At 44.4% G+C, this 17,369-nt stretch overlaps 1 protein-coding gene across 1 annotated transcript; it reads right to left on the reverse strand.

The window, feature by feature from the left end:
* Positions 1 to 1,992: 1,992 nt before the first annotated feature.
* Positions 1,993 to 17,196, reverse strand: DESI1 (desumoylating isopeptidase 1). The gene is made up of 6 exons (XM_052791025.1): positions 16,892 to 17,196; positions 6,732 to 6,753; positions 5,763 to 5,832; positions 4,986 to 5,095; positions 4,075 to 4,197; positions 1,993 to 2,898 (listed from the first exon to the last, which is right to left on the reverse strand). Exons 1-6 carry the CDS (start codon positions 17,130 to 17,132, stop codon positions 2,805 to 2,807), a joined length of 660 nt encoding a protein of 219 aa, XP_052646985.1. The 5' UTR covers positions 17,133 to 17,196; the 3' UTR covers positions 1,993 to 2,804.
* Between the last annotated feature and the right edge of the window lie 173 nt (positions 17,197 to 17,369).

The following is a 17,369-nucleotide window of genomic DNA, read 5'->3' on the forward strand; positions in this document are numbered from 1 at the left end:
ATATTCCTACGGGTAGGTATGGCTGGGTGGAATGTTGGGGGCACAGTCCTGCAATTTACACATAACCATCTTTGGAGAAAGTGGGTTTCCTAAGAGGCCCACAGGGTACAGAGGTCTCATTACCCAGTAAGACCAGGTAAACAGGAGTCCCTCCTACAGTTCTTTTGCCACGAGACACAGTTGGCTATTGCAAACAGTATATGGCCGAGTGAAATTTTACCCAGTGGCCTTAAAGTAGCAGCATTATCTCTGCAAAGGGGCTGCTCAGGAGGGGAAAAAGACTGCAAAATGCACGGGGCGAACATCTTCCTTTTCTTTCCTGCCTCCCGAGAGGATGTAAAAAGTCCTGAAGTAGGCAGCCAAGCAGAAACCAGGCTCAGGACCTCTAAAGTGGTGGACATACAGGGGATATCCTCATTGTGCAAGAGTGTGGGGTAGAAACTGTGGCACCAGTGCTTCCACCACAGGCAGCTGTGCCTGAAGTGATAGTTTGCTGAAAGATAAGCAACCACAGCTGTGCTGCTTGCAGGTACCAAACCAGCATACCTAGATGTTGGGCTGCACTTTATCAGCTCAAGTATACCTGTTCAGCTGAGGAAGCTCCAAGATCTCTAACATGCTACAGCATTTTGTGGCACAGTCCTGTGTGTGTGTTAAGGTTAGAGACTGGTTACTCTTCACAGAACTGGTATGAGAAAAGACTGGAGAGGATATACATACAGAACAGGAAAACTAAGCTACAGCTTAGCAGAAAACAAACACTTACCAATCCTTCCTCCAGAAGCACCAAAAGGCATTCATAAATGACTTATTACAGAATGCTTTCTGCAAACAGGACATTTTGATGGGGAAAGATTGAAAGCTTTTGTATAAACCGATCTGTACTAACTGCTACAGCTGTCTCCAAGTCCAGCCCATCAAATGAAATGCTTAAGGAGAAGTTGATGGCACAAGCAGAGAATGAGAAGGAAAAAAAAAAAAAATCTAGGCTGCAAGGGCCACTGCTGTGCATTGAGAGCAGGTACACAAAAAACTGCAAAATGGACTGACAGTACCCTATTTCCACCTGTGTAGTGACTCCACAAGGTGCAGGGCAACAGAGTATTTGACAGAGTGACTGAACTGCAGTTTTCCTCCATTGCAACCCCTCAAAAATATGAACCATTATAGTCCACACTGAGTAACAGCGTGAGAAACTTATCAAACTGTATTATTCTGGGAGAAAGAGCCCAGCAGAGGAAAGACATCTCCTTTAGGTACGCAGGAAGTTTCCAGTGCAGGAAGTTTGAGATGCAGGACTGAACTTGCAGCAATACTCTTCACACGAAAGCACTGGACAAAGGGCTATACATTTGCATAGATGCTTTTTCAGCAGCATCTGGGACATGCAATCCCCATTTATGGAGCATCAGAAATATTCTGGGGTTTGTCCGATGTCTTTCTTATGTTCCTTCCTAAATGTAACGGCTACAAAAGTTTTCAGGAAAATAGTGTATTTACATGCATGGAAAGAAATCAGCGTGCCTATTCTTTCATTCCCCTGATCTTCTTCCACTGCACATAACTGCAAAGCTATAAGAATCTTAAACTAGAAGATGCAGTATTGATACAATCTAATGCCAATCTAAGGACAGGACTGCTTCTGCATGTATCCCAATAAACTCCATTGTTCCATAGAAAAGCTTAATTTTACTCTTCCTCATTTTCTTTACATTTGGGGAGACCTGCCACCTATTTCTCTTACACTTAGGCAGAGCCCTCTCTGTGATGTGCTTGACTGCTTTGGAAAAGACAGCAATATCAAAGAAAGTTGGAACTCCTACTGTGTCTGCAACTAGATACTGAAGGCAGAATTGGTCCACCTTATATTATCGTGCAGTTGCCATGCTATTCCTGCCTTACTGTACTGTAACTCTGGCTTGGTAAAAAAAAAAAACCAAAACAAAAAACTGGCTCTTATGCAAAGGTAAATAGTTATCAAGGATCTGTCTATCTGTGGATAAGCTTACATGCGAGAAAAGGAACATTTTACTTCATTTTACTTTCACGTGAAATTTGTTTCTACCACTTCTACTCATGAGATTCTGTTCTTTCAGCTGGTTCTTTCCCGTAACTCTCAGATCTAGCATTACGAAGCTCTTCGTAACCTTCGGTTCCAGCCTCCCTCCCACACACAGCTAGTCCCATTGAAAGTTTCAACTATGGAGTGTGACACTGACACACAGTTCAGCTTGATCACCTTTCCCACACAGCCGTGCCACTGCAAATATGCTAATCAGATGAGTTCAGCTTTTCCCCTGAGCAAATAACATTATGTCAATGAAATACACCGAAGACTAATCCTGAGACACCTTCACTTCCTAGGCTACCAATACTTCCTTTGTCTTTTTGCTACAGACTTCAGCAAATACCCCTATAATATAGACAGTGACAGGAGAAAGAGATGCAAGCCTGCAAGGGATGGCTAGGACATCCCCTTGTTTACTCCAAATTGTGTAATGGGCCCTTGAATCCTTATGGAATGAATTCCCACTTACCAGCACGGGAGTTACTTAGAAAGTGTCAGCCTACTCGGACAAGACAGCCTTTATAAATTAGTATGATACTATTAGAAATTATGGCAATCTTTTTGGTAGCATTGTCTTACATGCACCCTGATAAATCCTCTCCCTAGGAAATTTTAAAACTTGTCTTGTAACTTCTGTAGAGTTAATTCTGATGGGAAGTTATAAAATAGAAATCTGGTAGATTCACGTTTAAAAAGGAAGAGGCCTGGTGAGGCTGGGCAGACTGGGTCACTCCTGTTAGCTCTGTCCGTTATGTCTGCTGAAGGTATTTCCTCCGGGTGGCTGGATCTGGACGGAGTCCAGGAGGGGCCTTAAAGCTTGTCCAAAAGGTCTGAGAAGGGAAAGAAATAAACATCTCAAACAACTTACTTGATGAACAACTTTTCCCATTTACTACTGAAGTGCACTCACTTCCTAGAGTGGAATCAAACCAACATTGTAGAAGCAAATTTGAAGAACAGACTTCCACTACAAACTAAAGCAAAGTAATTTAACCTATTAAAGAGAGTTTACTGTTCAATAACTAAGAATCTTAAACATGATTTCATACAAGCTAGTTCTGAGTCCTAACATGCCCAGACTGCTAATGTGGTAATACTGTGTCTGAAACTGGCTTTTAGTAATTCATTCTACTTAAGTGTGCAAACGAAATCCCTATTATGCAACTGCAGTGCTCCATTAAGTACCACATCAATATTAAAGACTGCTAGAAGAATAGCCTCTGGCTCCCTGATAAGACAATGGTTTACCACTCACAGAATAATTTCTGCTGCAATCTGTAGCACCTGGTTTATCTCTCACTTTGACTCACTCTGTTATAGACTTTATCTGATTTTGAGAGATCTGAAGCGGTAAGAGCCCAGGGTAGAAGACATGTGTCTCCCAAATAACGTGGTATACCATTGTTAGGAGAAATAAGACCTAAATGATGGAGCTCAAATCATCCCACTGGGATTCTCACTAGCTGAGAGTTAAAAAAAAAAAAAAAAAAAAAAAAAAAGGTTGAGCTAAACTACCAGGCAAGAATTCTTCATTTCCTCTTTTTCATATCCTCTTTTTCCATCCAGTCCTAGCTTTAAAACTGCAGCATTAATTTTAAAATTACATCTCCCCTGCCTCTTCACAAGCAAAGCCGACACCTCCACTGCAATTACAGCGCTTAGAGTAAGAGAAGTGACCTTTAACAGATCCTGGTTTCCTAAGGCAGAAAAACTTGCACCATTTTCTGAAACTTTCTATGCTTGTCTGGTCACACGCAAGAGACCATCACAAAATAACTAGTTTTAACTTAAATGTAGAAGAACAACCTTCTGTTTTCTTAGTAACGTCAGTGCCAGTCAACACTTGTAGTGTTGTAAGTGTTGAAGTACAGCAAATAGCATCCTCCCTTTAATCTTATGCTGGTTCTCAGAGAGACCTAGCAGAAACTGGTACAGCTGGCTCCGTCAAGTGTTTAAGCATTAGCAGGAAGCAATACCCTACAGAGAGAAGCGGCATGCATACTCACGTGGCAAGAACTTCAGCTGGAAGGTCAGTGATGTAGGAAGGGATTTTTCTTCCTGTCAGGAACTGTGCCACTTCATTACTGAAGGTGTTGCAGTTATGTTCAAAGAGGTTATAAGACTCTCCTCTGTGCCACAGGAAAGGAATTGAAACATAAAAAGACAGTCTCAGCAATAAATCTAACGAGCAGAAAAACTTAGACCCCTCATGAGGAACATCTCCTTACACTAATGCTTTTTTCCCCACAAAGAATTCTAAGGCAAATAGGTAAATACAGACATCAATTCACCTTCAAATTCAATTGAATCAGGGTGGAAAATGACATCGCTCTGCATCACTGACTTTATACAATGTTTTTTTGGAGGATAAGTGAGGTCAGGTTTGTTCAATTAAAACCACAGAAGGAATAACAAGAAATCACAGGAATTATTGACATCAAAATACAGCCAGAACGCTAAATGCTGCTGTTTCCTATTCTTGCGAGAAGTAGACTAGACTCTTTAACAGTCAAGGCCTTGCTTTTACTCATCTGAAAATTGGCAGCTTTACTAAAACACTTCACCTATGACTCATGGGGCAAAGCACTATTTACTGAAATATTTCATATAGTGCCTTCATTTTCCCTGGTGATTCTCTCAAAGGCATTTCAGGCATTACTCCATTTTACAAAAAACAGTGTGAAAGACTTCTTGGCAAAATGCTTTCCCAGCCTAGCTCAAGGCTGACACAGAGGGTTGCCTAGCTGGTACCTCCTTGTGTATTGGTGCATCAGTTCCAGTCTCATATTTGGACAGTACTGAATAATACAGTAATGTAGGCAGGACTGGTTTCATAATACCTTCCTCCATTCTGCACCCCTCCCCTTAAAGGCTTTTTTTTTGTTATACAGATTTTATAGTACAAGTTGCTACTTACCGGAACATAGATTCCCCCAATGAGGAAAGATATTCCAGAAAAATTTCTTCTGTGACTTCAGTGTTCCCCAGGTCAACAACTGAGTCTGGGGGGCCAAGAAGTGTCCCTCCCTGTAAAAATTAACAGCCAGAAGAGAATGTTAAATGGACAGACTGAATGCTTTTGGAGGACTCTACTGAATATAGCTATTGTGACTTGTCCAGGCACAAAAGGAGGAACTTTTGGTATGTTTGTCAAGGAAAAAGCCCTACTGGCCTCCCCTGTTCTGCACTCAGAGAATGAGAAGTAACATGCAACTTACATTTCAGCTTGCATACTTGGCTCTTTGTGCTGAAAGCTCCAAGTTATGGCAAAATTCTACTTTAGAAGAATGGCCCATCAGTTTTGCCTCTCCCAAGAACAGAGAGGTCTGACAAAGCACCGTGATTTTTTTTTTTTTTTAAATCTTAAAAAGGATGCCTTGAGTTGCCAAGTCTGCACGTAAAACCTATCGATACAGAATTAGACAAGGTGTCACTCTGGCAATGCAGCTGCAGAAGATGTCTTGGATAGATAGACTCTACCAGCAGAAGCAACCCCCAACCTGTATTTAGTTGGGCTTAAACCTACTGCCTATGCTCCCTTTTTCTCAGATGCTCTGGGCAACCATGGCAAGTGGCCACATCTGGCTGAATTCAGAAGCCTCTTGCTGCTTTCCTAAAGGACAGTGACACAAGCCATTCTGATCAGGTAACCCTATCACAAAATTATCTTACCAGAAAAATACGTTTAACTTACAGGTGCACAGCTGGAGATTCCTCCACTGCCATAGAAGAACTCATCCTTATGGACTATTATGGAGGTATGCCTGCCACAGAGAACAAAAGCCAGGTGAAACAAAGGAAATGTTTAACCTAGCACATAAGTCACTGGTAAATTTATGTGCTCAAGGACATAATGAAGTGGATAACTGAAAGAAAAGGTCAATGTGTTTCTGTGAGTAGGAACAGGATCTGCTGGGACATGAATGGATATGGAAGCAATGATTATCAAGCCTACTGTAACTCTGTAAGCAGCTGGGAAAGAACAGGCTTAGCTAGGTGCCCAAGCATGAAGGAACATAGGAAGAGAGGGACTTTTGCACCAGCATGAGATCTCTGGCAGCCTCTTTCAGCTAAAGGGTTGAGGGTGAAGTCACAGAGATAGAGAGACACTCTGGACCCTGCTGACTGAGAAGGCCAGACAATCACTGGAGATGGATCAATAGAGAGGAAATCGATGGACAAGGGTTTGGGGTTTTTTTGCCTTTTTTTAAAAAAAACCCTTGATATGAATTATAGCAAATTGGGGGTGTTTTGCAACCGAATGTAGCCACTACTTTTATGTGCCAGAAGGCCTGATTCTGTAATACCTTCTTCCCACCTACTCTTTTACTCTCATGTTTAGTCATGCCTACAATTAGAAGACAAAGTGCTTGGGACAAGGACAACATCCTACCCTTGAAAAAGTGTACAAGTACACTAAAATGCAACTACTACCAACACTTCTTTCATGGGGTCCACTGAGCTTTGAATGGAGAAGTTTAACCAGCACTTGAATATACATCATCTTACTGTCAATCTGTATTCAGGAACAAAAAGTGCCTTGGTCTTTCTTCAGCACCAAAATGTTCTTAAGATCTGAAGCATATATAATCTCATATTGAAAATACTTCCTACACCACACGGTGTTTAACACACTTTATATAATTTAAATCTAGTCACTTACCAGATGCCATCCAGCTGTTTCCCTGTATGCAGAGAAAAGAACAGTTATTAGCAACGTATTTTCCAGATTCCAGCCTATTTTCTGTCAATCACTTAGGAACCATGCTTATTATTTCACCATGACAGTAATACCACAGATTTAATCCCAGAGTTGCTTCTAAAGAAACAGAATGTCTTTCTTTCAAATGAACTACTCCATCCACACTACTGCTGTACTTTTTTCCTCCTGCATGCAGAGGTGGCAATGCTATCCTGTCCTGTCAGTGCTTACATTCCTTGGGCTTTTGTCTACAGATGAAGAAAAGAAACCTTTTCCTAAAATTAGAGTCTTCAGTCAGGACCAGAAGAGTTGAATTTTACACTGATTTCATAATTGCAGGCAGTTAGCCAGCACTGAGTATTCAGTTTTCTTTTTCAGTAACTGATGAGAGACCTGACTTGAACATATGATGTGTAGTGATAGCCTCTATAATGTATTCCATGGCTTCCTCCTTTTCCTCCCTCGCCCTGCCCTTAAAAATTAACAGTTTAAGTGGGAGTTGGGGCAGAGAAGTGCAAGGTTGAAATTTATACAAGTTATAAAATTGTGTTTTATGGAACACAGCAGCAAAGACTTGCTTCAGGCACCACTAAACTGATAATATCATTGCGTCTTAGAGAAAAAGTCCTTTCTGAAATGCTTTTCCAGTTCCCTGGAAGTGGGAAACCTAAATCTCTCCGTGTTCATGGTAGGGTGTCAAGATCAAACCTCTCTTCAAAGGGTCACCAGCTGTTACTGCTCTAGGTTCAATTATTTTATCTATCATAACCTAAAGGGTTGGTCCCTGGTATTGTGCCCCTTTGCAAACTTGCAGGCAACAACAGCATGCTATGACAGATGCGCTATAACTTTATTTTGCCAAACAAGGTCCACAAGACCCAGAAAAGTGGATTCAGAACAGAAAAACTGTGTGCATAACAACATTTGGTATTCTCCTGAACCCAAGCAGTAGACCGAGTGCTCCTCTTCCCTAGCTTCTGCTTGCTTGCAGCAGGCTCCTGACCCTTTTAGTCAGCCTCCATGTGTAAGTGCTCTCCCCCAGCAGACCACTTCCCACACCACTATCCTTTATACCCAAGCAGCACCTCTTTCAAGATGTTTTATTGTTATTGTTCAACTTTTAGATACCAGAATGTGATGTGATGATCTGCTGAAGTCATCTGCAGGTTTCCCAGAGCTAGATAAAACCCACTGTGGCCACGATAAAAAAAGCCACCTGAACAGGACAGGCACTGTTCTAGTGAAAGTTTGTTCAGAAAGCACTGATGGGTCAACTTTTGGCCAACAGGCTTTGCTCTGGTTTGGACACCATCTGTCTGCATCACACCAGCCTCAGGCCTCCCAAAGCTAGCCACAGTTCTTGCTTCCCGAGTTCTGGGCCATTATGTCTAGATATTATCCTCCTCCTTTAAGCGCAGCATCAGAACTGTGGTCTTTTTTTTAATGTTTTATTCAAATGCTTATGACATTCAGGCTTTTCTTAGCTATCTTGAGGGCCACTGCCTTAACTGACCTTAACTCAGGATTTGGCTGCATCCCTCAGCACACTGTCAGCCTTGCCTCTCCCTAGCAACTATTCCACCAGGCACCCTGCTTGTATTCCCACAGCTTATGATGCTGAAAGTGCACTGCGACTGCTTTTCAAAGGCTGGAATCAGATGCTTAACAATAAATTATTCCACTCATTAAAAAAAAGTTTGGTAAAAATGAAGCTCGGCTCAGTTGCATTCCCCTGCTCTTCCCCCACGATTCCCAAAGAGGAGGCAGAATGTTACACACTGGGCCCCAGGTAGCTTATCAGGGGCCTAAAGCTAAACGATAGTTTGACCAAGCAATGTTTCATCCCTCAGCCTCCAGGATGCTGGCTGCTCTGCTGAAACTTTAACAGTCACTCTTCTGTTGGTGTCCAGCTTCTTCTAAGGTATCTGGTGCAGCAGCAGTGATGGGGTACCTTGTCCCAGTCCCACTTGTTCTGTGGAAAGACATTCTCTGATTGTCCTTACTTAGATCAGTGCCACAGCATCAATGGCCTACAGGGAGGCAGAGGCATTGCCATTGCCTTTCCCTTTCTGTAGGCAGAGGTTCTTGGGGTATTCATCCTTTCCTACTCCTCTGTCACAGCTGCTTTGGTCTGTGAGTGCCAGGAGTGAATATGCTACTTCGAAGAAGCAGTAGTTCTTCACGAGTTCTTTCTCTTGGGCAAAACCAACTTTCTGTCATCATCAGGACTGGGTAAAACAGAAGAACAAAACTGATGAGGCTAATCCTTCAAGAGTTCTGGGAAAAAGATGTTTATGTGTCCAAGTAAGGAATAAAAAGTCACTACCATATTTTTTCTGCTCAAGTCTGAAGGGAATTCGACACAGAGACAGATAAGTGCTTCAGACGAGGGTCATATAAGAACAGAGGCAGGGAAAAGGCGATTGTGACAATAGAGACATCAGTCGAAGTGAGCACACACAGTTTTGAAGTAGGTGGACTGATCTGTCACCGCCGCGGATCACAGCCAGGCAGCAAGCATATTCACTGTCAACCCGTCACACAGAAACGTAGGCATGGAGTAGGATGAAGGCCAAAAGATAGTAGCAATGATGACAGAAGCAGAGCAGTGTGTTGCAACATCTCAGAAGCATTTGCTGCCCCTTTTGCATGGCCCACGCTGTTGTGCTCTTCGATCCTCATGGCCCTTGTTCTACACCTTCCCCATCAGAGCTTTCACCTTGTGCTCTAGAGCTGCCAGAAACCAGTGACACTGCAGGCTCACCAGTAACACACAAGGTAGGGTATAGCACACTGCCATAACTTTAGCAGCTGGCCTACAATAGGCTCTACTGCTTGGCTTTGCATAGTTAACGTTCTGCATATCTGTTAATAAATTATTACACATTTGTTCAGAATAAGTCACTGTTTTCCACTAGAAACTTGAACTTTATCCTTCAGGCTGAGAAACAAACTGTTTCAAAGGCAGCACTTACTAGAATTGTACCTGTCCTTTTGCATGCTAAATGGAAAAAGAACATCTTAATATTTACTTTCACACACATTTCCAGCAAACAATGATGAAAGGCTTTCCACAAAGTTGCCACTTTGCACCTAGATTCTGTGTGCAGGTGAAAGAGTTACAGCAGATGCTGACACTGTCACAGGTGCTGCCAGGAACCTGCTCATGCAATTACAATACCTACTTGAAAAGACCATTGCAACCAAGGCTACCACACACTGGGCTGCTCTAGCAAGACTGCAGCCAGCAGCTCAAGGGAGGTGACTCTTTCCCCCTATTTGACATTTGTGAGACCACATCTGGAGTGTCGTGTCCACTTTTGGATCCCCCCAGTACAAAAGACACTGACATACTGGGCTGGAACATTTGCTGTATTGTAAAGCGGCTGAGAGAACTGGTCTGTTCAGCCTCAAGAAGAGAAGGCCAAAAGTCCTTATTGCTGTCTACAACAACCTAATGGCTATGGAGGAAAGGGAGCCTTGTTTTACTCAGAGGTGCACAGTGAAAGGCAACAGGTGCTAGCTGGAAAATGGGAAATTCCCAGCTCAGTAAGAGCAGAAAAAAAATTACCATGAAGGTGGTCAAACACTGGGGCAGGGGTCCAGAAAACATGTGGGATTTCCATCCATGGAGATACTCAGACCTCAGCTGCCCAGGGCCCTGACGAATCTGCTCTTGCCAGATTTACCTTGAGCAGGACCTCCAGAGGTCCCTTTCCACCAATGCAATTCTCTGATCGTATGAACAAAACCCAAACTGAATTCAGGAAACGGACTTTGTACCAGACTGCAGTCCAGCCCTGGGGGGCTCCTCTCTGGCTGCTACACACGAAATCTGTAGCCAACAACAGGCAGCAGCTACCAGGGCAATAACAGAACAGCTCTTGGCAAGTAAAGCTGCCTATCTTCCCAAGGCAGGTCTGTCTGAGGCTGCTCAGCTAGGTCAGTTTGTGCCAAGCACTGGTTTGATGATCTTAATGGAGCTGCTGACCTGCTAGTTTTGCTTAGCTCTTGTAAGACATTAACCTGGCTGGCATTGTGGAAAACACATGCCAGATCTGCAGCACTGATAACAATAAGACATCCATGGTAGCTCTCCAGCCTGCTGCAGACAAAATAAAATCCCTTTCTGCCACTGGTGGACTATGCTTGGTCAGAGGCAGTGCAAGCCTCTCCAATGACACCACCATTGGGGAATCCCATGCCTAAGAAACTTATTATTGGCCACATATGTATCACCCAGAGACATCCAAGACCAAGAACTTTTGGTATGCTGCTGCAGTTTCCCATGCTGCACAGCTGGCTGTTGTCATCTCAGTTCTGAACTGACTGACAGAGGAATAAGTCAATGGCCACCAGCTTCTGAGGAACTTGGGCAGCTCCCTTTCCTGCTGCTCAGCAAGAATCTCAATGTTTTTTGTCTGTTGCATCATGTAAGAGGTTCTGTACAGACCTTCATGGACACCATCATCTTCCTCCTGAAGTTTTGCCTCTCTTGGTGATCCTCCTATATGACTCTTCTTGCCTTTCTCTTGAGACGTTGCACAGAACAGGTGACAGCTCACAACCGTCACTCCTGACAAATTCACGTAAAGCAATCAGAGCAGCCTGCACTAAGGAGGTACGTCTTGCCTTCTGCTGGACATTGTCCACTATACACAAAATACATTGCTTGCAGCCTCTGAAGGTTTGATACACATACCAGCCCCAACAGTACGATCAAGCAAGGATCGGCACTGCCCTGTTTCCAGAGCCAGCTGCCCAAGTGAGAGCATGAGTATGGTATTGCTGTAGCAGTGCTAAGGCACAAGTTGTATCCAGGTCTTGCAGTGACACTTTCCAATAAAGCTGCTTCTGGCAACACTGTCCAGCTTAAAAAAATAGGTCAGGCTTGCCAGGGAGCCTCCCCAAATACTCCTACAGTGCAATAGAGCTTACATCCCTTAGTCAACTGAGTGGTCTAGAAGAAGGGATTGCAAATACCATCTGGGATACTGGCAGACATCATCACGTTTCGTGTTCTTCCACTCCTTGCCACAACACTCCAAACTCCCATGGCATGCTGCAACGTGGGCAGAACTGTATGCTGGTACCGCCACCAAAACCAACACATTACTCAGAACCTGAGGCTGTCTATAACTATATAGAAAAGTCTGATTCCCCAGTAATTTCCATTTGAGCTGCAAAAGCCTTTAAATTGCAGGCACTACCCTTCACTCAATACCTACAGCAAAGCTAACCCAAATGATGCACACGCATATAATGCAGAATAGGAACATCCTGATGGGATGATACTCCTTTGCGCATCTAATGTTCATCCAGGTAAAACAGAGAAACAACAAGATGCCTAAAGAGTTTAAATATTTCAAGGGACAGAGGGCTGTTGAGCAGGAAAGGGTGTCACAAATTTAGATGTACACACTTAATCATACAACAATTAGTGCACATGATCAGGTTACCAGGTATCAGTTGTTCCACCCTGACTGCCTGTGTGCAAGCTCAGCCTGAAGTAAATGTGAAGCAATTCAGCTTAATTTGATCTGCTTCCATTAAGAGCTAATGCAAGTCAAGGTACCTTGTGTTTGTCATAGACCACAAACATGGACATGAAAGTTACTGTGTCATATCTGTGAGAGTTTAGGGTGATAGCTTGTTAGTCTTTGGAAACCTGATCTTTAATTTTTTTTTTTTTTTTCAATTGCTAAGGTCCTTATATGGATCTTTCCTGAAAATACTCACTAGAACTCAGGAGGGGATGCCAGTTCAGCACCGATCCGTGTGTTTAAGCATCTCAAAGATTCAAATTGTTTGAATGAGGCAGAGTATCATCTGGCAAGTAAACAAGTTTTTTTTATTTGCTGTTAATTTTCTTTGTAACATTCATAGCTCAAATACTTTCATGGTGCTTACATGAGCCAGAAACCTATGAGAAAAATACAACATTCAAATGCATTAAACAATTCCAGGACCCTCAGCTTAGTCACAGGAATGCGGAGAATGAAGTAGTTAGATTTGTTTGTTGTACAACTGATTCAGGAGAATGTCATTGTTAAGATACGAGGGCATTTTGAAAGAAGCAAGCCCGCCCCTATAATTTTAGAATACAATCAAATGGGATTACTTCCATGCTTAGATTTATCTGGAAGGCCAAGCAGAAGGGAGATTAGACGTTCACCAATCTATTTTACTGGCACAGTTAATTTGTTAATCTTGAGGGCCATCCAATGTAGTTTATTCCTGTGCATTTTAAATATCAAATGAAAGTGGCGTTTGTATATTCATCAAATTATTAGACTGAAGGGCAGAAGAGTTCTGAGAGACGAAGGAATTATATAAGGAGACGGGTACTTTGTTTACCCCATTCAGAGCTTAGGCCATCCACCCCTCAGCACAAGAAAAACAGCTGTTCCTCAGCTGTGAAGTAAAGAAGTAATAGGAAGCTTAGTATTTTTAACCACATATCTATGCTCTGCAATGGATATGCAAGCCCCAGAAGACCCTAAAAGACCCCCCAAAAGTAGTGAACTGGTCTCCTGTGGAACTGGAAGCAATACAATTTGGTCAACTAGCCTGGATATTTCTAGCAGTGTGTTGCTTTGCATACTGTCGTAATTTCCTTAGGCCAACCCATTAAGATTCCTGCCCTTTTTGAATTGAAAATTATCCTAATTAGTCAAGCACTTTCTCCTATGTGCTACCCAGGGTGCTCAACTGAAGCAAGAAAACTAATGGAGAGGGAAGAGCCTGCTTCAGTTCCCTTCTCCCTGAAGTGCCTAGAGAGACCAAGAAGTAGGCTAGATTGGGGGAGGGTAACGCACTTGATTTTCATGAAATCCCTAGCAAATGCTCTGGAGCAAAGCTGATGGAATCTCATGCTGGAGCAATTCAAAACTCTTCAGGATGGGTGGAGGAGAGGCAGAGTAATGCACTGGGTCTAGAAAAGAGGAACAAAGCAGAAGGTACCTCCTTCTAGCAGTTACCTTTTGCGCCCATTCCTTCTGGGCTGTTAAGTCCCTACAGCTGAATGTACCACTTAAAAATTTCAACGGCTACATACTCCCAGTCAACTCACTGTTAATTTATACTACACTGAGCCAAAGCTGCTGTGGTAAACTAAGCTCCTGCCCATTCTGTGAGTCACATGAGCAATAACCTCAGTTACAGGACAGGGGAACTTCGAGAGCTGCAAGACATTGTTCTTTAAACCCATGATGCAATAGGATTTTAATCTTCCTTAAAGAGTTCTCTGCCTTTGGACATCTACTTCAAAATCAGCACTGCCAGCTGAACTATTCTGTTTTCCTCTCTACCCTCCACAGAATCAGCCGCATTATGTTTTCAGCCTTGGAAACAGAAATCTCATTGGATTCAGGTTAACATGTAGCTGGACAGACAAATGTAGTCTCACAGACTGAGATTGGGGTAGAGAGGGGGAACAGTACCTGTAGAGAAGATGCACGTAGAGCAACAGCACACAAAAATTAAATACGCTGCTTCTGATACCAAAGACAATTGAACTACAGTATTTGGTCATGTATACTTTAGAATAGAAATATCACTGAAAAAATACAGGAAGCTCACAGAAGAATAAGAACAACAAAAGCAGGCTGGGTAGAAAAAGAGTAAACTTGCCAAGAAAAGTGAAGTGCCCAAGGGACACAACTAAGTCACTCTAAAGCCTGCTATGAAGAGTGCTGTATAGCTCTGCCTTCCAGGTTCATCATTCAATGACAATGGAGAGAACTGATACTGAAAAAGTTAGGATAATGCTTAGTAGTGAGAGCTGATCCTTGAATGCTGTACTGACATAATCCATAATACCTCTGGATCTTATTAGCACAGCTGAAGACACCATGTGGTGATGCTCTCACAGTGGTCAGCCCCGTAAGAAGGGATTCATTTCCCTCTGGCAGGGGGATCTCAGCTTCTGCTTTTGAGGATGCTAGGAACTGATTTTAGCACAATCAATTACTGTATTTGTTTCTTCTCTCTAAAACACATGTATTTCACTATAGGCTATGTTACAGAATGATCACTCAAAGCAAAAGCATTGTTTCCATCAAACTTGGCATCTACGGAAAGAATACCATAGGTAGAGATGACAAATGTTTAGCACTAAATCATCTAAAAAATCCTTTCCTCTTCAATTTCTACGACTTTCCCTGGTGATGTACAGTTTGTGAACATCACTGACAAAAAAAATGGAAAAATAGCTATTGACCACCTGAAAGTTGATGCACAGAGAAGCAGCAACAGTTTTTGTTGTTCTTCAAGAAAAAAAAAGGTGTGTACATGAGGCAAGAGGAGTACTCTCTCCATCACTTTGCTCTTGGGGAGGTTTCTAAAATAATCTGGAGGTAAGACAGAGCTGAGTGTAAATGCAGAGAAGATACTTAACTTGAAGGAAAAAAGGAACAAACAATGATTTGTTTTACGGACAATCCAGTCGCTGGATCCACATAACCCCAAATACTCTGCAGTTTGCGTTGTCACTGTGACCACGCAGGCCTAGTTGGCCCTGTTCCATGAACACGTCTGAACTCAGCTGGTTACCAGGCAGTACTAGCAATACTTCCCACACTACCATGAGACACGTTCAGATTTTTAAGTTTTCTTTTTCATTACTCAGACTCCTAGAAATTTAGCACCAAACTGTATCGCAAGCACAAAGTTTTAAGTTGTTGTTTGGATAGCATAAAAAGCACCAAAAATGAAGTCATGCACTAAGTGTTTTTATGTGGAAATTCAGAAAGCGACAAGATCCCAAGATTGACTTTGTGGGTAAGACGACAGCTAAAAAGCCTTCATTTGATCTATGTGAAGATTGGCATGGAGATACATATAGTGACAACCTATTTCTGAACAAGTCTTTGCTTGGACCAACACTTTGAAATAAGACTGGTTAAAATCTGCTCACCTCAAACACAAGTAAATCATGCACACATGTAACCCATATCTTAAGATTTATAACTCTTAGCACGAGATAAAACATGGCTATTATGAACTGACAGGTGAAAAGTTACTTCCCTGAGGGCTACAACAGAAGCAACTCTGACCACACAAAAAGTTTTGAGGTTATCCAGCGCGGGAAACACGTCTCCCAAAGTTGCTGTTGCTGTCTGGCTAACAGAGGGCATCACATACGATCTCTATAGTATTTTCTTCTCAACTTTGCAAGCCTTCCGTTGACGTGTATGAAACCTCATGCTAAGAATTATTTGGACTTTCATTTTAAGCTTGCAGGAAAGCACAGAATTTCCTCATGGGACAGATGAGCGAAGCGAATGCCAACAAACTATAAAACAAGATTACACAGAGCCATCTGTTCAGACACTGAGCCTGCCGAGAAGCCTCTCATCTCACACAGGCTGCTGGTCTGACACGGGGCAGAGTCTACACGTAACAGGTGTAAACCACTCTCTCATCACATTCCTAATTCATGCTTCCAAAACTTCAAGCAAAACCTAAGCTTCCTTCGCCTCCCCAGTCCAAGGTTCAGCTGGAAACACACACGTTCTTGGTAAGACATACCACAAACTTTTAGGACCTCTCTGGAAGGAGAAGGTGGCTAGCTGCACACAGTGAGCCCTGCAACGCCTCGCCCAAGCCAGCCTCGCCATGACAGGGAGCTGCTCAAGCTCAGTGACCTTGTCAACAGACGAAGGCTTTCTTCCACTTTGGCCTCGCTGGCCCCCCTCGCTTCAGGGGCTAAGGAACAGTTTTAATTAGCCTTCAGTAAACAACGCCAACGAAGTGGCAAAGGGCAGCTGGGGGAAGAGGCAGGACCGTCTTCACCTGAGGCGGCCTTACCGACGACGCCGGACGGCGGCAGGGATGCCGCAGCTAAGCCCCGCGCTGCTCCCAGGCACCGGGCCCCGAGCCAGGCCCCCACACCCGCAACTCCTGCTCCAGCCCCCTGCCCGCCGCCGCCGCCGAGCGCTGCCCGCGCCCTCGGGAGAGCGATACCGGGGCGGGGGTGGGGGGGAGAAGACCACCCCCGGGGCTGATTCCGGCCGCCTTTCCCGGCACGGCGCGGCCGGGCCGCGGCGGTCGGTGGGGGCACACGAGCCCCTGGGTGGGACGGGCCGGTACCTGTGCCGGTGCCCCCGCCGCGCTCTTACCCAGCATGAGGGGGCTGAGGCGCCGGGCCATGCCCTTGGACAGGTCGTACACATAGAGCTTCACCGGGTGCAGGGCCAGCGGCTCCTCCATGGGGGCGCGGGCACGGCCGCCGGGCGGCAGCCGGAGCCCTGGCGGGCGGAGGGGAAGGGGAAAGGGCGGCCCCGGTGCCGGTCCCGCCGCCGCCCGATTGTGAGGTGACAGACGGAACGGAATGGAAGGGGCGGCAACGCCTCTGCGCATGCGCGGCAGCCGGCAACCGGCCGCACAGCCCGTCACTGCGCCGTTATGCAGCGCGGCGGCTCTGGCCTGGGGCGGGGGTGGCCGTGGGGACGGAGCTAGGGGCGGTGGGCGGGGGTGGGGAAGTCCCTCCTGTCATTGGCTGAGGGTCGCGAGCCGGAGCCGCGCGCAAGGGCGGGCAGAGCTCCCGCCTTCCTTTCCCCTCCGCAACCAATCCCCGCGGGGGGGAGGCGTGGCTTC

This window comes from Harpia harpyja, chromosome 6 (assembly GCF_026419915.1).
Source record: "Harpia harpyja isolate bHarHar1 chromosome 6, bHarHar1 primary haplotype, whole genome shotgun sequence".
Classification (NCBI taxonomy): domain Eukaryota; kingdom Metazoa; phylum Chordata; class Aves; order Accipitriformes; family Accipitridae; genus Harpia; species Harpia harpyja.